General features: G+C 36.2%; 2 protein-coding genes across 3 annotated transcripts in view; one reads left to right on the forward strand and one right to left on the reverse strand.

Annotated features, from left to right (window-relative positions):
- Positions 1–245: 245 nt before the first annotated feature.
- LOC132550121 (keratin-associated protein 5-1-like) lies at positions 246–809 on the reverse strand. Its single transcript, XM_060214139.1, has one exon. The coding sequence runs from the start codon at positions 807–809 to the stop codon at positions 246–248; it is 564 nt and encodes a 187-aa protein (XP_060070122.1).
- A 21,117-nt stretch (positions 810–21,926) lies between these two features.
- Positions 21,927–25,827, forward strand: part of LOC132550082 (LIM domain transcription factor LMO4.1-like) — a 35,151-nt gene continuing 31,250 nt past the window's right edge. For both annotated transcript variants that reach the window (XM_060214093.1, XM_060214092.1), the window contains exon 1: positions 21,927–22,329. In XM_060214093.1, coding sequence (XP_060070076.1) covers positions 22,284–22,329 — 46 coding nt within the window. In that variant the 5' untranslated portion in view covers positions 21,927–22,283. The remainder of the gene's footprint in view (positions 22,330–25,827) is intronic.

Genomic DNA, 25,827 nt, shown 5'->3' on the forward strand with positions numbered 1-25,827 from the left:
ACAGTTCAAACAGTCACACCATCCTTTATCACAGTTCACACAGTCACACCATCCTTTATCACACTTCACACTGTCACACCATCCTTTATCACAGTTCACACTGTCACACCATCCTTTATCACAGTTCACACTGTCACACCATCCTTTATCACAGTTCACACTGTCACACCATCCTTTATCACAGTTCACACTGTCACACCATCCTTTATCACAGTTCACACAGTCATACCATCCTTTATCACAGTTCACACTGTCACACCATCCATTATCACGGTCCACACTGTCACACACCATCCTTTATCACAGTCCACACAGTCCACCATTATCCTTTTATCACAGTTCACACTGTCACACCATCCTTTATCACAGTTCACACTGTCACACCATCCTTTATCACAGTTCACACAGTCACACCATCCATTATCACAGTCCACACTGTCACACCATCCTTTATCACAGTTCACACTGTCACACCATCCTTTATCACAGTTCACACTGTCACACCATCCTTTATCACAGTTCACACTGTCACACCATCCTTTATCACAGTTCACACTGTCACACCATCCTTTATCACAGTTCACACTGTCACACCATCCTTTATCACAGTTCACACTGTCACACCATCCATTATCACAGTTCACACTGTCACACCATCCTTTATCACAGTTCACACAGTCACACCATCCTTTATCACAGTTCACACTGTCACACCATCCTTTATCACAGTTCACACAGTCATACCATCCTTTATCACAGTTCACACTGTCACACCATCCATTATCACAGTCCACACTGTCACACACCATCCTTTATCACAGTTCACACTGTCACACCATCCATTATCACAGTCCACACTGTCACACACCATCCTTTATCACAGTTCACACTGTCACACCATCCATTATCACAGTCCACACTGTCACACACCATCCTGCCACCATTATCCTTTTATCACAGTTCACACTGTCACACCATCCTTTATCACAGTTCACACAGTCACACCATCCTTTATCACAGTCCACACAGTCCACCATTATCCTTTTATCACAGTCCACACAGTCACACCATCCTTTATCACAGTCCACACAGTCCACCATTATCCTTTATCACAGTCCACACAGTCCACCATTATCCTTTATCACAGTCCACACAGTCCACCATTATCCTTTATCACAGTCCACACAGTCCACCATTATCCTTTTATCACATATCCTTCAGGAATGCTGAGATTTATAAAATTTTCTTGTTGACGACGGGGAAATTTGAATTCTAAGTGATTACCTCGCTGACAATCATGTTCAGTAATCTAACCACATTTCTCACTTTATGCCATTATAGAATTGTATCAGGTGAAATCTTATAAGTACTTTTTTGTACGTTTCTCTGAGATTCTGATTCATAGGCAATATGAATGCCAAGTAAATAGGGAAATTGTATATACAGCACAAGTACTTGATTGTTGTATTATGTCATGTTTTACTTTCCTCAGGGGATTGCTGATATTGATATGTTTGGACAAAATTTTTGTGTAAGTGTTAAACTGCTTTATTAAACCAGATGTTTATGTACGGTTTATTGGATGTTGTGGTGTGCTAATATAGCTGTAGTGCAACTGGAACAGTAAATATTTGGAAAATTTGCACATTTTCATATAATGTCTCATCTTCTGAAACGGTCTCGGTCCCTGAGTTTTGATCAGCAATCAAGTTATGTGACGTAAGATTTTACAGACACAGGGTTTTCTCATGTCTTTGTTACTCAGCAGGCTTTGTCCTTCCATCAACATACCAAGCACTTTTAGTTCGGCCTTGTCGTTCCGTTTCCGGTTAAACGCATGTCAAGTCATGGACGAAAACGTTTCGTGTTCTTACAGACAAAGTGTTTCCTCTCGACAAAATCAATTATCTTCGATGGGAAGAAATGACATGGATTAAAGAAAGGGCTACATATATCAGTAATTGGTTAAACATCGCCCAGCTGGGCATCTCTGGCGTGCAGAGGAAATCCTGAATTCGAGAACGGAACGGAACCGATCAGAGCAAAATTACACTTTTCATTTCCACCCTAACTCTGTCTTTCATTTAAAATCTAATCTTGTTTGACTAAATACGAAAAGATGTAGAATTAGTGAGAACAAAGGGGTTTCTTTAGCGTTTTTTAGATTAAACTATTAAATAAATCCCCAAACACGGTCTCGGCTGTAGACGTAATCACTCAAATCTGTTTTGTTTACTAAATTAATTAGCTTTACATTTATTCCAATCCATGTACGATCTTTCGTTTTCACTTACAGTTCTGACAACCAAAATCTCCTATCTAATATAATCAGAATTGATGCATACTTTCTTCGGAATAAAAATCAGATGGTTTCTTGTTATGTTATAATTTGTGAGAAGAGATTTCTTTTAATAAACAGCCAAACTCGTTTCTTCGCTGTAATTGTGGTAAACGCTGGCTTATCTAATGAGGCAGAGAAATAATTTTCTCTGAAAAGATCGGCCATTACGTGAGTATGGTGTACCGTAAATAACATTGTCCTAATCAGGTAGGCGTGTTTGGCATGAATCGACTTCCCTGTTTCTTTTGAATTTAGAAACTCCATCTATTTCCCCACTTACCTGTGTTATAATAAATGGGAGCCGATAATTCCTTACCTAGTAACAGTACAACTCCCCCCTCCTTCCTCCCGCAAGCTCTCAGCTTGGAGTACGCTCGACGCTATCTTATATGTCAATACGTTTCTATGTTATTCCATCATTTCCATATTTTCATACTTAATTGGACAATTAGTTGTCCGGGTTCAGTAAAAACAATGGCGATGATTAACAGTTTGGTTACATAAATCAGTAGACATTTGACTCCGTATTATTGCGACGAAGGCAGTCTGTGATACAGCTGTATATACCAGTAATACACCTGTATGTTCACCTCTGATACACCTTTATATCTAATTTTATTTAATTGTCATACATATTTAAGTTAATTACTCCTAAACAATACACGCGTCAATACAACTGATTACAATGTACAATACAAGTAGGAATCACCATAAAGAGAGATTTTTTACACAAAATATGCTACGTTGTGTAGGAAAGTTCCATCCACTCTCTTCAAAACATGAACTTCTCCCTTAACATTAGTAAGTTACTATGAGCCATATTACAGTGTTTAATCTGACACGTGAACAATTAAAAATTGGAAGTAATTATGTACAACAGCAATAAGAACAGGAGAGTCAACGTTATCTGGATTAAGAAAACGATTGGCTAAGTTATAACACTATTACTTACAACAGACAGTTGTCATAATTATCTACATCATAACAGTTTTCATCCTTTTTCAATACAAAAACTATTACAGTTGTAATCAGTACGTACACCAAGGCATTATATCTAATAACTTCCTTAATTCAACGGAATAAATATGAAACCAAATTCTTTTATAAGTTTGGTTTGCTAAGACTTCACTTTTATGTTTTCAGGATGTCAAAACAGATACATAGATAAGTGAAAACGTTTTCTGTGAAAGTCGTTCAAAATAACAAACCTGGTCATTTGATGAGCTACATGAGACTTTATGCTTCCGTTTTTGAAACATTTTAAAGGTATCAGAATCTTTATAAACTTAAACAATAAATAAATAAAAAAAGATTTAACGAATAACGTAGGGATTTACCAATGTATCCCATTTCTTATTGCCGTGAAAGAATATCTGTCGATGGTTTGTAGGGCGATACTCAGAGACAAGTGAAAACCTACAAACTCACGCGTAGCTCTCGCGCACTAATAAGATTACGATTTTACGTACAAGTAAAATCATTTTTGATGTGACTTTCCTATTATCCGCAATAAACCATAACATAGATTCCTGGATGAAGCCCTACAACACACAGAAACAGTTAGCTGGACCATCGGCTGGCAGCTTAAACACTCTCGTAGGCAAGCTACCAACATTAGGAAAATCTTTCTACCGAATTGTAGTCCTAGTTCTTCAAATTAGACAAAACGGATATGTTTCTTCATTGTCAGGAATGCCAAATTGTGTTTTGTAATTAAATATCCTGTTACAAGCAGTGTCCTTTAACCACGTGACTTCGTATTAATGGAACAGGATTTTTTATTCAAATGAGCATTAAATGAAAATGTGTACTTTAATGCAGGAAGTAATGAAATTCTTTAACTTAATTTTTCGGTTTCTGTTGTCCATTGCAGAGTACTTTTATTGATATGAATTTCAGTCTCATTGGGAATGGGCGGAACTTGGAAAGGGGTGAGGTAAGTAGCGGAATCGTTATACGAACGACTAATTAATATTTAGCACTGCACGTCATCGTTCTACTCTATCAATGTCAGATAACTGTTGACGTCATAGTAGCTTTAAAACTGGTAATTATTACGTTTCAAAATAGTAAATTTAATTGGATATAAGCATATTCTACATGCAGGTAGCGTTATAAACGCAGTATCATATATAATACTTTATGCAGCATTATTTAGAGTGTAAGCGCTGCGTAGAATACAACATCGTTGCGTTAATAGCATCGTAAACGCACTACAACGCAGTTTATCGTATCATAAATACGTCTTTGTCACATTGCGTTAATACCACAACAATACAAAGAAAACACTTCACTCAGTTTATTTTTTATATTGACATGGAATGCTTTCATTTTCTTTTTTACATATTTCTAAACATTAGAAAGCTAGTGTGATAAAAACAAAATAACAAACACTGTCGCGTAATCGTATTGATAAAATTATGTAACAAAACCAACAATTATCAATGATAAAAATACACACTGTCAACGAAAGTGAAAAAAAACACTGCTAATGACACAGAGACATTGTCCATAATATAGATACACTGTAAAATTATGTTTGAAAATCCCTAGTGTAAATGACTTAAACAGATATTGCCAATTGGATACATAGACACTACAAATGATTTACGGAGACGCTATCAATAATATATAGAGACACTGCCAATAATGTATAGAGACACTGCCAACAATGTATAGAGACACTGTCAATGACATATAGAAGTATTATCAGTCATTTATAGAGACACCACCAATAACATATAGCGACACCACCAATGATATATAGAGACACCACCAATAACATATAGAGACACCACCAATAACATATAGAGACACCACTAATGATATATAGAGACACCACCAATAACATATAGGGACACCACCAATAACATATAGAGACACCACCAATGATATATAGAGACACCACCAATAACATATAGAGACACCACCAATGATATATAGAGACACCACCAATGATATACAGACACACAACCAATAACATAGAGAGACACCACCAATGATATACAGAGACACCACCAATAACATAGAGAGACACCACCAATGATATACAGAGACACCACCAATAACATATAGAGACACCACCAATAACATAGAGAGACACCACCAATGATATATAGAGACACCACCAATGATATACAGAGACACCACCAATGATATACAGAGACACCACCAATAACATAGAGAGACACCACCAATGATATATAGAGACACCACCAATGATATATAGAGACACCACCAGCCTCCGATAATGTTACATTCTAGAGTTGATAAATCACCATACTCACTAAGAAAACATTATAGTTATATAACAACAGCACTGCCAATGATATATAGACACTATCAAAGATAAAAAGAGACAACATCAATGACATCATAATACACAATCAATGATATAAAGAGACACTGTCAATTATCTATAGACACTATCAATGATATAAAGAGACACTGTCAATTATATATAGACACTATCAATAATATAAAGAGACAGACATTGTCAATTATATATATACACTATCAATGATATAAAGAGACACTGTCAATTATATATAGACACAATCAATGATATAAAGAGACAATACCAATTATGTATAGACACTATCAATGATATAAATAGACACTATCAATTATATATAGACACTATCAATGATATAAAGAGACACTATCAATTATATATAGACACTATCAATGATATAAAGAGACACTGTCAATTATATATAGACACAATCAATGATATAAATAGACACTATCAATTATATATAGACACAATCAATGATATAAAGAGACACTATCAATTATATATAGACACTATCAATGATATAAAGAGACACTATCAATTTTATATAGACACTATCAATGATATAAAGAGACACTATCAATTATATATAGACACTATCAATGATATAAAGAGACACTGTCAATTATATATAGACACAATCAATGATATAAAGAGACACTATCAATTATATATAGACACTATCAATGATATAAAGAGACACTGTCAAGTATATATAGACACTATCAATGACATAATAATACACAATCAATGATTAAAGAGATACTGCAAACGATAAAAAGGCACAGTCAACGATGTACAAAACGGTACCATTAATACTTAGACACTCTTAATGTCCAAAGTCCCTGGCAAATATAGAATACACTGTCAATGATTTAAATAATTTCCAACGATGAAAGATGCTATCAATATTAAAAGAGACTTCAAACGATAAATGATACTGTCAATGTTATAAAACCACCAGCAGCTATAAAAGACACTATCAATGATTCAAAGGACAATGTCATCGATACAAGACGCTGTCAAGCGTTTTACAAGAAACTGCAACCGATAAAATGCATTGTCAATGATATAAAAGACACTACTAATGATAAAAGACATTGTTTTTGACACAAAGGACACTGCCATCGATACAAGACGCTGTCGACGATGTCAATGTATTGTTGATAAAATAAAAGAAACGGTCAATGATATTAAAGACACTGCCAAAGGTAAAAGACGCTGACAGTGATCTAAAAGACACTGCCAAAGGTAAAAGACGCTGTCAGTGATCTAAAAGACACTGCCAAAGGTAAAAGACGCTGTCAGTGATCTAAAAGACACTGCCAAAGGTAAAAGACGCTGTCAGTGATCTAAAAGACACTGCCAAAGGTAAAAGACGCTGTCAGTGATCTAAAAGACACTGCCAAAGGTAAAAGACGCTGTCAGTGATCTAAAAGACACTGCCAAAGGTAAAAGACGCTGTCAGTGATCTAAAAGACACTGCCAAAGGTAAAAGACGCTGTAAATGATATTAAAGACACTTCAAATGATAAAAGATACTGTCAATGAAATAAAAAAAACACCACCAACCATACAAGACGTTGCAAAACATAAAAGGCACGGTCAATGATATAAAAGACACTGCTAACGATGAAAGACACTGCTTAAGATAAAAGATACTTTCTATGATATATAAGACATGACCAATGATCTAAAAGACACTGCCAAAGGTAAAAGATGCTGTCAATGATATCAAAGACACTACAATGATAAAAAAGACATATCCAATGACATCAAAGACACTACAATGATAAAAAGTCATATCCAATGATATCAAAGACACTACAATGATAAAAAGTCATATCCAATGATATCAAAGACACTACAATGATAACAAAAGACACTTCAAAAGAGAGAATATACTGTGAGTGAATCAAAAGACACCGTTAGCTATAAAAGACACTATCAATGATATAAATGACACCTCCAGTGGTATGAAAGAATCTGTCAATCATATAACATACATAACAAATGGTGTTAAATACTTTGCAGTGATAAAAAAGTCACATCCAATGATAAAAAAGTCACATCCAATGATAAAAAAGTCACATCCAATGATAAAAAAGTCACATCCAATGATAAAAAAGTCACATCCAATGATATCAAAGTCACATCCAATGATATCAAAGTCACATCCAATGATATCAAAGTCACATCCAATGATATCAAAGTCACATCCAATGATATCAAAGTCACATCCAATGATATCAAAGACACAGCCACTGGTATAAAAGACACAGCCACTGGTATAAAAGACGCAGCCACTGGTATAAAAGACACAGCCACTGATATAAAAGACACAGCCACTGGTATAAAAGACACAGCCACTGGTATAAAAGACACAGCCACTGATATAAAAGACACAGCCACTGGTATAAAAGACACAGCCACTGGTATAAAAGACACAGCCACTGGTATAAAAGACACAGCCACTGGTATAAAAGACGCAGCCACTGGTATAAAAGACACAGCCACTGGTATAAAAGACACAGCCACTGGTATAAAAGACACAGCCACTGGTATAAAAGACACAGCCACTGATATAAAAGACACAGCCACTGGTATAAAAGACACAGCCACTGGTATAAAAGACACAGCCACTGGTATAAAAGACGCTGTCAATGATATTACGAGTTATACACTACGAATTATATAAAAGACACCGCAAAGACACGGCCAATAACATAGACATTAATAGTGATTAAGGTACACTTCCAATGATATAGAAATACTGCAGAGTTCTGAGACATATTGATTTTCAGCCCTAATGGTTGAGAACACATCATTTACCTACTGTAAATGTCCGCTAAGGTATGACCCACTACCGTATCTTAGACACACGGAAGCGATCAAAATATATCTGCAATATTAAGGATCTATCTATTATCTCTAATGTCCGTCGACAGACATGTACGGTCATATTTTCCATTGCTTCACTTAAATGAAGGTCGCTTCTGACTTTATACTTTTAAGTGTCCAACCAAGCGCTGAATGTTATAGATTATCTCCCCTGACCAAGACAAGTTCCTCTATGCTTAGTGTTAAGCTATTAAAGAGTCGGAAGTGAGATAAAAATATGAGCGTCCTAGTACCATCTAAAGGTTATGCTTATTCAGTATGATGACACTATAAAGGGGTGCCCATAAGTGTCACCGTCATATGTGTTGAAATGGTTTTTACATTTCACTGAACAGGCAGATGTTTTTTATTTTAATTACGACTTAAAAATCTGACGTCATCAGTTGGACCTTGAAGCAAATCTGAATTGCTCCCACGACACTCCTTGAGAGAAGACAAGATATGAAGACATTTGAATTTTAACTACGTTTCGTTTCTACATTACTAAATGTTAGTATTTTTACTTTTTTGTGACGATTCCCCAAATGGTTCTATTGCTGTAACTGTCACCTGTCAGAGCATTGCTGGTAGGTCGTGACAATGATGATCCCCTTATTCGCAATAAACAAATACCATTTAAAGCGATTCTGTGATAATAACACCCGGATGTGTCATTCAAAGTTACGTCGATTGGAGTTACAATGTGACGTTTTCCACTGATGCGGATATCAACACGTGAAATTGTAGAGAAATATACAATTGCCAATCTAGCAATGGGATACAACATTAAGACATTGCTCTTTGCTGAAATGTGCATTTTAGTATGATTATAGTGGCAAATGCATGCTTTCTCTGTCTTTGAGTGCACTTTTCAAAATACCAATTTAAGAATCCTAGGGAAAGATGGAATTTAAATTAAAAACGCTAATTTTAGACTGCATATATTTGCTGCGGGGAATAATTAATTTGGCTTAACATGCATCTACAAATTGTTTGATGTACATGTAGATACAGAATCAAATACTGTGTGGTTTAGTTACAAAATAAATGTGATCACATGCATCAGGTAGAAAGTGAACTACCGTACACAATGAACTGCAACTTCCAAAATGAGAGATTACAATGACCTACCACACCCTCTAGTTACAAATTGAACTACCGTACATAGTGAACTGCAACTTCCAAAATGAGAGATTACAATGACCTACCACACCCTCTAGTTACAAAGTGAACTACCGTACACAGTGAACTGCAACTTCCAAAATGAGAGATTACAATGACCTACCACACCCTCTAGTTACAAAGTGAACTACCGTACACAGTGAACTGCAACTTCCAAAATGAGAGATTACAATGACCTACCACACCCTCTAGTTACAAAGTGAACTACCAGTACAAAATGAGTTATCACAAAGTTTTAGATACAAAATAAACTACCACATTCTCTATTTATGTGGTGAACTACCACTACCAAAGTGAATGATAACATAGTTTTAGTTACACAATAAACTACCACAAAGTGAACTACCACTACAAAGTGAATGATAACAAAGTTTTAGTTACACAATAAACTACCACATTCTCTATTTATGCAATGAACTACCACTACCAAAGTGAATGATAACATAGCTTTAGTTACACAATAAACTACCACATCCTCTAGTTACGCAATGAACTACCACTACCAAAGTGAATGATAACATAGCTTTAGTTACACAATAAACTACCACATCCTCTAGTTATGTAGTGAACTACCACTACCAAAGTGAATGATAACATAGTTTTAGTTACACAATAAACTACCACATCCTCTAGTTATGTAGTGAACTACCACTACCAAAGTGAATGATAACATAGTTTTAGTTACACAATAAACTACCACAGCCTCTAGTTATGCAATATACTACCACTACCATAATTAGAGATTACATAGCTTTAGTTACACAGTGAACTATCACATTAATTTAAGTTAAATAATGATGTGAAAATCTGGTGTGTGCGATTTGATCCCTACCCTTACAAGTGTTTCTCAGAAAGGTGAGGTCTATGACCGCCCTGTATTGTCATAGTATTGTGCAGAGAATGCAATAACCCTCCTGCATGGTCTTAAATGGGGTAGCCAACGCCCACTACAGTGTGATCATGGCTTTAAAATGGTCATTGGTGTTCACAAAACGATAAAGAAATTTAGTTACGAAAACAGCAACCGGGACTTTAAGTAACAAATTTGCTATCACGTGCTTCAGATACAAAATTAACTTTCACTTACTTTTAAATTACAAAGTTAACAATCATGTACATTAGTTACAAATTAACATCATATACCGCATATTTAAGTTACAACATTAAGTACCTCGCATTTTAACTTAGAAAGATATCCCACGTTTTTACTGTGATATTAATGTCAGTAACACTTTTCACCAGGATTCTGTTGTTGATTCTAAAATCTACTCTCTTTGTAACTACATATTATAACGTAAGACTAATAGCTACTGGCGCTGTAAGCATTATCCCGAATTTCAAGTTGTAAGACGTTTTGATGAAAGCCCAAAATATTTTGAAAAATAAATAAAACTCGATTTTACAACAATCGCGAAATAGGTTATTTAAATTATATAAATAAACACTCACCACAAATTTTCGATTAATGCAGGTTGAAAATTATGAGGACGTTTAATGACTGTCACAGTGATCTTATGGGGGTATATTCTGTTTCCATATAAGGTAAGAAGTTGGCGTGTTCGGTACTTGTTAGTATGTCTGGCAGTTCCGTTGTTGTAACCTTGCACTCATTTGAGAACGTGACATCGCTTATTCGATATGACCAAGATTTATAAGGAGGATGTTGTCGATTAATCTCAAGACGATTACCCTCCCAGAACACCATCATTATCCTCGTACCTTTCTAAGGTATTCGTGTTAATAGTTTGGTCGAATCTAGCGTTTGATTCTGTTGACATTCACTTGTATTAGTTAAACAGTGAACAACCTGTACTAGGTTACATGATTACAAACTGTATAGGAGTAGTCTCCCTTTTTACTTAAAGTAATTACTATATTGTGTATTTTTATTTCTGCCCGTTGGTTCTCATGAATAATAACATTCAATATCTGGAAGAAATGTTATTTATTACATTACCTGAAAACATCGTTAGCCTTGAAACTAATATCTTGTGATTAGTAGTCAACGATCTACAATAACAACACTATGCTCTGTTAATTTATCAGTTGATGAAATGTACATAGGATATATTGGGTAACCTGGACATAAATCCATATGTATAGTGCAGAGACGTTAAAAACACACAATGTATGCAATTTCAAGAACAAAATAAAATACACACCAGATATGTAATGTGTAGAGCAAAATAAAACACACACCAGATATGTAATGTGTAGAGCAAAATAAAACACACACCAGATATGTAATGTGTAGAGCAAAATAAAGCACACACCAGATATATAATGTGTAGAGCAAAATAAAACACACACCAGATATGTAATGTGTAGAGCAAAATAAAACACACACCAGATATGTAATGTGTAGTGCAAAATAAAGCACACACCAGATATGTAATGTGAGAGGTAAAATAAAACACACACCAGATATGTAATGTGTAGTGCAAAATAAAACACACACCAGATATGTAATGTGTAGTGCAAAATAAAGCACACACCAGATATGTAATGTGAGAGGTAAAATAAAACACACACCAGATATGTAATGTGTAGAGCAAAATAAAACACAGATATGTAATGTGAAAAGTAAAATAAAACACACACCAGATATGTAATTATCATGAAAACGTTAATACCCTTCCTTGATATTATGAAGATTTTCTTGCCTATGACACTGTAAATATTTGTGTTACAATCAAACCTCTGTAGATTTCGGCTCATTACTGTAGGTCACGGCTCCGTGACAGCACGATCTCCGGCTAAGTTGATCACCGCCTTCATTAGAGGTATTAGAGGGAAGGGTGAGAGTCTTACCTCATACCTACTTTGTTATCGTCCACTAATGATCAACTGGACATCATTACACGGACATGGGTCACATTTAATTGGCCAAAATCCCACGGAGGAATGTTAAGGTGTACCTAACACTGCCCACTTGACAGAGCAGTACTACATATCAATATACACATTCAGTACTATAGATAGATGGCGATGTACATAATGCATTTGTGCCTTACACAAACTTAAATTTCATCCAAGAACACAATAAAAAACTATTTCTAATACTGTTTCTATAACTGTCTTTCTATATTTTGATTGTTATCTAAGTTGTGTTGTTTTGGCTATAATTTAAAAAGTGTCTAAAATGTGTTTTTGAGCAATATAAATGTGTAAGTGGATTTTTTTTTTCGGAAATCTCGGGTGTTATGCGGTAATAAATTGACAGGTGATGATTTCGCTTACAGCTGACGTATGTTGTCTTGGTGCATTCTACCTTTCCTTTGAAGTAAAAGTGTGAAACAACATTGGCCAGAAAACTGTGTAATGATGCCATAGTGAAAATTACATCAACTTCAATTACGCTCTGATAATTGTCATCGCTTTCAAGAAGAAAACAGTGTAACATATTTTGGTATCTAAAACCATGTTTACCGTATTATGCAGTTTAAGAATACGGTCTATTGTCATGCCATAAAGAAAGACAATGAAATGACGTCAGACATCTTTCGTAAAACAGTAATAACAATAGAAGGCACGTGATGGTGTGTTTCCTTCAATATTTGCAAAACAACTCTGATCATTTGATAAATTGGTCTTCAATATTTCAAACGAAATTATTGAAAAGCCTCTAAGTTTCCATTGAAAACACATTGTGTCGATGAAATGAATACCGAATATAAAATTAAACGGAAAACGTGTACTTTTCTAAGGTAGTGAAAGTTATTGACTTAACGTTAAAAGGGAGGTTAAAGTCTAAAAGGCTATCCAAAGATCTCAAATGAAAAATTTTGAAATTCTCATTTCCGTCAAAACGACGCCAGCGAGTTCAGATATGAGTATGGCTGTCAAGTTGCCGTGGTTGACGAAGACAGAATAAAGGCTGGTGGTAGCGGCTCGTCGGTCGTTAGGAAATACTATCCAAACTGTTGATAAAATATCAGTTAGTTAAGAAACCAAACAAACAGGTTAGTGAGCGACAGAAAAGTCGAATCATCAGTCACAGACGGTAAATGGAACTTCCTCGGCTCAGACGGACGTTTTAAACATTTTAGAAAAATGTGACTGTATGTCAGCCTTGTTCATGCCATGACACACGTTGTTGTTGGTGTAATATCACGTGATACCTTAATCAAGTGTCGATGCATAAAGACATGACACCTGTATTTTAGTTCAACTCCAAGGCTTAGCGAGATATTGTTTTAGAAAAAAAAAATAAAAATCATATTTTGTGATAAGCGAAATAAATATGCGTAATATATTTCTACAGTTTGAACCAACTTGGATTTTTTTGCGATTGGACATCCGGGATACAGTATAAATACAATATATAAAGGATGTCATATGACATATCTTAGATCAAAATGTATAATATCTACTGAACTCATATCTGATATAACGTGATGTCATGTTATATAACATAGACCAAAATGTATGATATCCCTATAGCTACTTAACTCATATTGGATATCACGTGATGTCATGTTATATAGCATAGACCAAAATGTATGATATCACAATAAATACTTAACTAATATCGTACATCACGTGATCAGCAGATACTCTACATAGCTAGAGCCATTTGTCCACGCCTAGTTACATGCCTAGTCCCTAGTATGTCATTCACGTACATAACTCAGACTTTTTTTTACAAAACAGCAATAAACAGGCAATTCTTGGAGCGAACACACCGACTGCTTTAAATACGTCTGAAGAAAAGTAGACGAGTAGACAGATTTTGTAAATACCGAATGGATTAATCCTGTCGTCGAAACATTAATTTACACGAAGTGGTGTTAGTAGCGGTCAATAGAAAAGCTGTAGATTCCATTTCCATGAGTGGAACATTGACTAGGTATTAACATACAAACGTCTCATCTTCCTGATGACACTAGACAGGCTAGTCGGACCAATTAACCCCAATAACGCTAGTAGTTCGGGCGCGTTTGATCAAATACCTCGACAACGTTGTGGAATTCGTTCGATTTGATGTAAATGGATAAATTGGTATCAGTTTCGGAAACCAATGCTCTCATGATAAAAAGTAGCGGATCACTACAGAGTATCAACCTGTACACAGTTTGTTTGTGAGGAGTATCGCCCCGTACATTCGACCCTATATTCAGATTGTATTCGCCTTTGTTCATGAATATATTTATTGCTTGTCAACAGTCCGTCCGCCTGCATGATGCAGAGTAGTCATGTCCGTCTCTGTTGGTGATTTCTACTGGTATATTTCCATGGGGTCCGTCTATTTGTCCGCGTTATATGTCATGAATATGGACTGACATACTTTGTATCAGTGTTGTCGTCACTTTCTGTTTGTATTTAGATTGATGAATAAAAGCATCGTGTTATGCCTACACTTGTGTTGAATAGTATTCGAACGCAGCTGTCCAACCACAACGTGTGTAATCACCAATATTTACCCATGACGATTAGGCTTACGCAAGAAAACTAATAGAGTTTACAGTCTTGTCTTTACTTATACCAGTTTTAAATTGCTTACGTCCCTCTATATAAACGTGATTTATATATGAAGAGACGTGTTAGACTTCTATATGCAGTAAGGCATTATATATGTATTTTCAAATAGTGAATTAAAAGCATGAAATTAACTCTTTGGTAATAGAACAATTTTGTTGTCATGGCGTCGTCAGTGACGTGCGTGTAGCGCCACCTACCGTTCATATTTTACTAACGCACCAAAGAATACGTCACTGTTTCTCCTCTCATTACATGTGAGTTTTGATGCTATATGTCACTATGTCACTTGTCGTTATACGTAACTGTAGTTCATGACGTTATATATCAATGTGTCTCCTAATTTTACTTATTGTGTCTCTTGTCGTTATGTGTCACCACATATTTGTAATCATGCGCCATTGTGTCATTTTAGTTATACGTTAGTGTTTCTTATCGTTATACATCACTGTGTCTTGTTTATACGTCGCTGTGTCTTTTATCTTTACTTGTGATTGTGCCACCTGTTTATACTTTACTCCGTCTCCTGTGGCTGTGTCTCTTGTCGTTATATGTGGCCGTGTCTCTTGTCGTTATACATGACGGCGTCTTTTGTTGTTACACGTCAATGTGTCTTGTTTATACGTGAATGTGTCTCTTGTCATTACACGTGACTGTGTCTCTTGTCGTTACACGTGACTGTCTCTCTTGTCGTTAGTCGTGATTGTCTCGTGTCGTTACACGTGACTGTGTCTCTTGTCGTTACACGTGACTGTGTCTCTTGTTATTACACGTGACTGTGTCTCTTGTCATTACACGTGACTGTCTCTCTTGTCGTTAGTCGTGACTGTCTCGTGTCGTTACACATGACTGTGTCTCTTGTCGTTACATGTGACTGTGATTCTTGTCGTTACATAGGACTGTGTCTCTTGTCGTTACACTGTCCTTCCATACATCCACGTCTGTATATACATATAATTGTAAGGGTTTATGGTATGATAACCAATTGGAAAAATAACGAATCCTTCGTTTCCGTTGAAATAGCTGTCGTTTTTCTTGTTATAAACTCGAGTTCTCGAATGTCAGAACACCAGAAACGGAGCCACTTTAGCACTTCCATACAGTTCATCATATTTCCCTACAAGAATAAAAACGATGATCCTATATTTTAGAAATTGATTTTTAAAAGATGTAAGACAATGAAACTGCTTCATCAATAAAGAAACAGCGACTGCTGAACGTGGCGTGCTTTCACCCTAACATTTGTTATTGTTTTGTGACTGGCCGGATTCCGGACGGTGAAAGTGCCGCAATGGTGTTTAGATGACTAGTCGTGACATTGCGGTCCTTACCGGGAGTGTGTTATCAAAGATAGGTCGGAAAATTGGAATTGAATTATCAAGATGGGTTTTTATCGCTTCTAATGTTTGATTTTTAAATGCATGCAATCAAGTTATTTTCATTACGGAGTCGCATTATGTGCTATATCAGAAAGATACCGAAGCCTTGAGATGCCAGAAGGATTTCGCGATACCTCACAAATGCAGTGTCTCAGAGAGGCATCGTGTCTTAAAGGGTGTATATCTAAGTGATATCCCACCAGTTTGTGATGTACTTTGATTTGGTGGCGTTATTATTAGTATCACAGACGGAGTTGTGTTTTACACGTGCAAGTTCTCATATGCCAGCCTTGAATGTGATGCCACACGAAGTTTGACTGCTACTATATATCGTGATGTCATTTGTTTAGTGACGTTACATCTGTGTCTTGATTACATAAGGAAAATAATATAGAATCGATTACCTGCCCTTGTTCTCTCCACTTGGTGTCGCTCTCTGATTCATAGGTCAGCACCATTTTGGACCAAAGCAATTGTTGATGGATGATGTTTGAACGAATTGCGATTTTTCTTTCATTTTACTGAGAGGAAGTTTTGTTCTACACTCGTAAGCATGAAATATAAATATTGATAATTTAATCCTCTGACTGAAATGCGTCGTTGCCTTCTTCTGGGGTTAGAGCACTGTTTAAAATCACATTTGGTTAAAGGTCATCAGCATAGAAAATCGTTTTCAGCTATAGAAAATGTTTGTAAAGTAGTTACGAGTTTTACGTATTCGATGTGAATTTAAAGCAGTGTTAGTTAGAAAAAGAATATCTCCATTTTTCCTGCGAAAATGTTTAGTCGTTGTTATAATGGACCCGGATATAGATTTAGATCTAAGTCCGTGTTGTTACGTAATGAACATTTCCTACGGAAATATACAAAATACAAAGATCAACCTATCAAATTTGCAGCTAGTGAATTTGGTGATAGGAGTATTTTGACACCGAAGATGGTTCTATGTCATCTCTAAACAATGAAAGATAAAATGCCAAAAACATGCTCTGCCGGATACCAGGATATGAGAGCGTCTATACAATCACTTGACATTCCAAACGAGCACGTGAGGCCACAGGCTTCCATAGTGATCGCCATGTTTCTCTATACACTGGAGAAAATTACGACTCTCATAGTCACGAAATTCAAAGGGGGGAAACGGTTTCCAATTTGAAAATAAAACGTCCATTAGAAATTGATTTTGACTAAAGATGAAGTTTAGCTATAGGATCTAAATTAGAGACTATACACTGCGGTATTGTACACAGCGCCAAACGACAACACACAATCGATGTATGACGGTCCCTATCACTAGGGATGGCCCTTCACATTGACTGCTCCTTGTCAAAATTCCCGAGTTGTGCCCCTTGTATCCCTTTCAATTTTTTTAATCTAATATGTTCGCGAATACAGTCAGATAATTCTACTGAAATGACCAGGAAACTACTATGTAAGTGTAGGATGTATCTCAACACACAGAAGGGTCGTCTCACTAATTGGCAAAACAACTGCATTTTATTTTTTTCCAGAACAAAAATGTGATATTTGAAAAAAAAATGCAGTTAAACTGTCCCTCTGTAAGACCATCGTAAAACTACGGTATCTATATTACCAAAGGCTACCCGTATCTATCTACATAAATCTAGACTTTTTTTATTTGCATTGATATAGAAATAATCAGTTTTGTAAGCCCGGATAGGAGCCCGCGTGTGGTTTTAATGTGGATAGAAACTGTGGGGGAGGGGTTGGGGGCTGAACACGGGGCAGGGGACCTTATTTTTTCACTTCCAATCAAACGTCGGTTCCATAGGGCTACCAGACTTCCTTGGACGACACATGTGTGCTGTTTAATTCGTTCGTGAACACATATTTGATAAGACGTATTTTGTTTACTAAGTCCACATCAATTCTTTTTTTCTGAGTGTCATTGTAGTACAGTATTTTTTATTCAATATCATTCTGTCAATTTAACCAATGCTCAATAAATTATACTTTGCTTAATTACAGGAGTACTCATGTTACATTTATTTTATCACCTTTATGTGAACGAGTTTCCTCAAAATTCTATGTTATTGATAGATATTACCAGTGTCAAGACTTTCCTTCCTTGATTGAATCAGACATCGTCACGTGCAGGTCGATATATACATACCTGCATGGTTTCTATTTTACTAAATTTAGAGCAGTAAAATCATACAGACCCCGGAATGAGAAAATATGTCGTAAAAGATAATAATTTGTGATATTCTAATTTGGATGTTCTATTTGTTAAAAAGGTTATACAAATATCTCCATATATTTTATCCCTGTTAACATTTGTTGATTATAATATAGTTGTCTGAATGTTCATTTTAAATATAACAGAATTTCACGAATAAATCAAATCTTACATATGTACATATGTACGAATAAATCAAATCTTACATATGTTATCAAATTACTGATACATATGTAACATTAGAAAAAATGAGGACTTTTAAGTTTTTACGCCCGATGTTTATATATTTCTACCGTATTGATATTACACCATATTGAGCTCATAAAATGTCCATAATTGGCAACTATTGAAGCCAGCCAAAATACAATCAGTATGAAATGTATTTTAGTACTTGACATTTTCGTAAACAATTATGACATTTAAACAATTTCCGTACCGTCGTATGTTTTAAGTAAGAGATGGTTTACAGGAAATAATCGACATCAGAGGTGAACAATGATCACCTGAGATGATATCAGTTAGAAGACATATTCTATCATGTAACACGAGTTGTATAAGTTGTATACATATGTACATCATTTGTCGTCAGTTGCACCTTCAGTAGTCCATCCTCTATACTTTCGCCTTTTTGTAGACCTATTTCTATTTCCAAACTGCCACTTCTTTAGTTCCTGTGTCGGCGACAATTTGAAAGACCTCGACGGACAATAAACAGGTCCCCGATCATGTACCTGTTACTAAATTGATATTCAGTTTGTATGTCCGTTCGGCCACCTAACAGTATTGTCCGGTAATGTTTCTCCGAGGCTATGTAAACGTCATCGAAAAATAATAAACAATGATCCAGCGGTTCATGCCAAACATCTCAGATACCCAGATGTGTTCATAACATCCTGTCCCATTCTTTATGCACCGTCGTACTGCTCAAAGCATTCCTAAGACCAGGACGACGACATAAGCTTCTCATTAATTCGACTTTTCTCGTACAATTAGCATCAAGCGTAGGCAGCGCCGTAATGAGCTGAAAATTTATATACCGAACCAATCATCGGCCATTGTAAGCAAACAATCTCATTTTCCCATCGCGATAACTAATTATTTTTCGCGATTCATTCTGTGCCATCCAGCTCCGAGCTTTGGGGGTAATTGGCAATTACGGTAACGATAAGAGCTCCATGGAGACCTAAGAAATGAAAACTCTCATTATAACCTAGACAAAATTGGTTTCAAATTAATTATTTAGACTTGGTCTGAATAATAAAGTTTTGGACTATATATGAAATATTAAGTATGATAGGGGCTATAGAATGTTTCTCACGAATTTGTAGGAATAAAATGTTGAAGACAAACATGGTTTATTAATTAATCTCATACATCGATTTCCTCTACTCATTGACGTTATTCGTCGATTAATATATCGTCTAAAAAGAGCTCTGTGTTTACACATTTGGTAGCTATATACTTACAGCTTGTATACATATCAGTAGGATTAACCGACGCCATACCTTCGATGCCAGTAGATTTGTTTTTGATGAACTCCATTTCATAAGCTGGCGAGTATAAATGTTTTAAGGATGGTTGTATCGGGGACTTCAATATATAGCTATTCTAAGTCCGTGGTAGTATGCTGTGCTGGACTATTTTGCAAAGGGTCTGATCAGATGTTTTTACTTTAAATTCTGCTATGTCTTTGTATGCAGATTTGGCGGTATGTTCAGAGTGTGTCATTCTTTATTCAGGAACTATTTTTAATGTTTCCCTCCAGAGAACATTGTACGGATATCGGACAGAGTAATTTTACACGTTAGCTATCATACGTGCATATATATTGGCGTCACACAAAAATATCGAGTGATTCTGAAAACCACGTGAAATAGCAATATGAAATCATTAAAATTTTATGTTCCAATTACTAGCAAATTGCAATATAAATTTGTGATCGCTTTCACATAGCAGGGCTAGTATTTATCCAGTAAAGAATCTAAGATAGTGTCAGGCTGTGAGTAAGAAAAGTTAGTCTGGATCATACACATGTTAATAACTCATCATTGCTACATAACTACAACGGTAATATAATTTTTACTGTGACAACTAGATACAGTATTGATGATGGCAAATAAAGTATAAAAATCTAATATTCCTCTGAGCAGAGATCATGTCATTGTGACCTGATCCCTCACCAAGCGGGATCTTCTGCCAGGCATAGGGCTGGATTTTCGCCTCTGAATCCACTCCGGTAGTAGTTAGCCTGCTACAGTATTGAAACTGTACGAAACCGCTAATTGGACGTGAATTAAAAAAAAAATATTTCAGATATTTTTCTACAGTGCGGCACAAAATAACGACTGGCATGTTATCATCTATACTATATATATATCTTAAATAATTACACTCATACACTGGGAGGCCATACGTAATGTTCTAATTAATTCATATTTGATAAATAGTTTTCACTTTTTAATTTACGCAATGTGATTATTTACCTGTGAATCTCTGTTTGCTATCAAGTTAAAAAAATGATGAGATGATATTTACATAATAATCATTTTTCATTTCTTTTAGTAACAATATTTAACATTAAAATATTCATGGTCCGTCATAACCTCGACCAAATAGAAATCACCAATAATAATTTGTCGTTGAATTGCATTATGTCCGAAATCATCACTATAAAAATCAACACAGATACGTCGTCAATTTATTTTATCATCACATGATGTTTCTCTGCCAAAATGCATGTAATTAGATTTATGTAAATCAATCTTTAAAATATTCAATCGTTGTCTCATTAGCATCTTTAAATCAGTATCTTTTCATGTACATTACCACCATTTTGAACTGTCCGTGTTTGATTAACATCCATACAATAACGCTGAGCATACAATTATTGGTTAAAAGCATTTAATATTATTATCTTGATCTAACGATATTAAATTTCACATGGTTCATTTCCAATCGTTGGTCGGTTTTCATTAACGCATTAAATCTACAATCTCGCAGTGAAAAGCTTTGCTCAAATTTATGGCAAGTGGGCGGAGCTAAGCTTTTCCGCCAGAGTCACTTCATTTTGCAAGCGGCGTTCTGATTGGCGGAGAGGTAATGGTAGATGATCCATTCAAATGGCAGATGTGTCTCATTCAGTGTAGATGCCAGATTTTGACGGTCTAATTTATTTCGCTGAGCGGTGTTATGGTGGAAGACACTGTTGTCTACATTATCACAGTTCTCTCTCCGCTGTGTGTAACAAATTCTTGTTTTGTCGGACATATTCGCAGTCGACAGTGAACGATCGAGTCATGTACATTGCAGTGTCGAGGTGATTTGTACGATGTTTATTTCCTGTGTACACAACAATCCCCAGTCGGCCACGTGAGAGACAACAGATCACAACAGTTATAAATCGGCCTCGTGGACCGTGTTTGGTCTCTCGAGTAGTAACCATTCAGAGTTTCTCGTCTCGGAGCAATTTACAAATAAACTCAGACTTCCACGGTGGACATTAGCCCTACGGATCTAGCACACATTTAGATGTCTAATGCTAAATCACCACACATCGTGACCAAAATGACGAACGGTAAGTGAGCGGAGTAGTCGGGATTTTGGGAGGGTGGAGGGTGTATAGCTTGGGATGATTGTCCGGGACTGTACCACGAAGATGGTTTGAAGTATTTGTGTCATAGGTTTTGAAGGCAATGAGAAAGGAACGTCTGAGACGTCATTCTGGGTTGTTGACTTGATACTATATAGTCTAGACCTTGTTATTTAGGGAAAGATCTTGGTGTCCTTATTACAGAGCAGTGGGAAACGGTTTATCAGGATATGACAAGGGGTCATGCTAGAAGCGGGGATTGACAGTACTAAGGGTATGATGTCATCATTATTGAACGGTAATGACCAACGCTAATCCCCGTCTCGTGTAAGTTTGTTTACCTCCCGACTCTCTTCTCTCTCCCTTCACTAATGAGATAAGGACACGCATTTCTGCGTATGTGCGGCTGTCGCTGTGTGTACCAAACGGTACGCACATGTATTTATCGTCACATGCGTTTCTCACACTATCTAAAACTACACCGGTTTAGTAATTTTTTATAACGATTATCATTATTAACACTCTTCTCGACACACGTATATGTATCCACACGTGGTTTACACACGTGTACGTCTTCATTGTAAACACGTAGGAACTAAACAGTTGTGGAAAAACCTCTCCTTTGTCCATTCATGGGGACCATATAACACATTGCATCATGTACATGTGTACTTGTAGGAGTGCTTATATTTAGCAGGTTTGTTAGCCCCCTCAATACGAAAGTAAAACTGGTTTTGAACGAGGGACCGTTACATCTCCTGGTAGCATCGTTAGGACTCCAGCTGGTGTCTCTACATCGTACCTTTTGTGTGATAATCGCATTAAGGAATGGTTTAGAATAATAGCGTTTTTTCTCTAAATATTCTACCTGAAACGGTGTACGCTTGGCCCAAGTTATCTCTTCTAATCGTGAGGCAATCTTTCCTGAGTGATAAACCTGGCTTCCACCATCTGTTGCGTTTGGTACAAACTGATCAATTAATAACGTGGTTCTTGGTTAATAACACTGTCGTAGTACCAAGGTACTCTTTACAAGCGTGTTACACCAACTATCTCTATATGCACATACTGGTCAAGATACACGTATTGCCAAGGTACACGTGCTACAAAGAAAAATCATCGATATAAGCGTATCACTGAGATACGCATATTAACAAAATACGCGTATAAAAAGATACACTTACTACAAAGATACACGTTATACTGAGGTATATAAGATAAACGTACCACCGATACATCTTCTACCAAGTTACACGTACTACAAAGATACACGAACCACCAAGACATCTACTACCAAGTCACACGTACTACAAAGAAACACTCTCTACCAGAATTACACGCACCTAGATTCACCAACTAATCAGATAGGTACCAACGGGTACACCTATCATCAAGATCCACTTACAACCAAGATACAATTACTACCAAAGTACACGTACTACCAAGTTACACATACCACGCTAACGAATTACACTCATGTATACCACCTACTACCTAGATATACCTACTTCAAATACACAATTATTACCGAGATACACACACTACAAAGACTTATCTACCGAGATCCGTGTATATTTTACACAATTCTTTACACTTTTGTAAAAAGAGTTTCCAAACACTGCAATGTCTTCTATCAACATCAAGTTATACACGTACATTACACGTGATGTGAAATAGACGGAAGTTAATTGAAGTTCAAATTACTCTCACAACAAAATTTCTTGGCTGGTTTTTCAAACATTAAGGGAAATATTTAATAACAAAATGTATACACATGTCGAGGTCTAATTTGTAGAGCTGTATACACATCAGTTACTAACAATATTGGTTTACAACATCTGTTTTATTATCAATGTACACTTTAACATGTACATAGATATTATATGAAATATGTTTACGTTCACCCTACCGCTAGTATAACGTAGTCTTATGCAGGTAGAACGTACGTGGATCTATACAAATCGAAAACCAGTGGGATATGATCATATCTCATTTCAATTTATTAATTAACTCCTGATTGTGGTAAGTCTGGAATTAGTCCTGATTTACCTGTGCCTGTGACAGAAGTATTTGACGGGTGGTTACATCCGGTATGGGCGGTGTATCGTGTTTCGTTTCAATGTACTATGGTCTACGCCGATCCTGACTTGCACCACCAATCTATAGTTCCTCATTAAAATCTCAACCATAAATTCCTTCCTTTTAAATGTAAAACAATAATAAAAACAGACTGCAATTTCTGAAATACTTTCTGTACCTTCCTGTCAGCTCGTCTCATAGGAGGACCTGTACACACCTTACCCAAGTTATGCTGTAGAACCTCCTGAGATCACAATACAAACAAAATATGTATTTTAAATAGTTTGATTTTTTTTAAAAATTAACGAAATAAAAGGGGAGATATTTAGCTCTAACGATGCTCATGTAGATGGTCAGATTTAACGAGAAATGCCGAAGGTACACGAATTCTGTTCAGGTTGATAAACGGTTATCGCAGAAAAGTATACAGACTCTGAACAGATACGGTGTTATATGTTAAATTTTATTTTTTTTTAACCATCTTAACAATATGTTACAAAGCTCGATGTAAGAATAGGATTGTCACACCGAATACCACATGTCTGGTTTATATAGTCGGACTTACGCATTTATACACGTAAAATAGTTTATCATTTAAAATAGCGATGAGATTCGTGCAGATATGGACGGGCCCAAGTCCGAGATGTGATGGATCGTTACAAGTTCAAAAAGTTCAACACAGTTAATATAGGTTACGAGAGTAAAGGCACCACACAAACTACGTAAGGGAGGACCTTTTATTACCTAAAGGTGAAACAAGGTCAAATAAAATAGGTCAGAGGTCGGTAAACGTTTCAGCCCTGCCATGGGTTGAAACCGTAAATCAGAAGCATGGCAGAGCCCGTCAGCATACCGTTAGCAAGATTCTAATCGTCCTGCCAGTGAAATGTCCAGGGACGTACAGTACTTACCATATATACACTACATGTTTTAATGAGACAGAAGGGATGGAAAGAGTTGAAAAAAGGGTAGGGGGTGGTATAATGATACTGACCCTAAGGGAACCTAGGAGGACGACTGCCCGGGGTGCTGTACCGTGTAACTAGTTCCAGCTGTTGGGCATCACTTGATGGATGGAACACTCGGGGGTCGTATGTCAAGTTTAGATTGTTTTCACTTGGCTAAACAAACTGTCCTTTGTACTAAATTAACCGTTGAGACGGCCCCTGACGGGACGTTTCCTGTGACAACGGTTGTTCCGGTTCCTTTCAGGTGACATGAATGTATTCGTATATTTATTAATCTGATAGCTTTTAGTGAGTGTTGCTAGAATGCAGAGTTTTTGATAAATTAAATTGCTACGATACTCTCTTCAAGGTGATCTTTAGGGAACATTTGCAAATTGAACGAACATTTTATTTATGTGATAAAAACTGCCACTCGCCGAAACTGGTCTGTAGCATC

Source organism: Ylistrum balloti, unplaced genomic scaffold (assembly GCF_031769215.1).
Source record: "Ylistrum balloti isolate Yb309-2 unplaced genomic scaffold, AGI_CSIRO_Ybal_v1 Utg370104, whole genome shotgun sequence".
In the NCBI taxonomy this organism is placed as follows: domain Eukaryota; kingdom Metazoa; phylum Mollusca; class Bivalvia; order Pectinida; family Pectinidae; genus Ylistrum; species Ylistrum balloti.

Bases quoted from the DNA above. Each gene is read 5' to 3' on its own strand.
- LOC132550121 (XM_060214139.1), bottom strand. From the start codon at position 809: ATGGTGTGTGACAGTGTGGACTGTGATAATGGATGGTGTGACAGTGTG.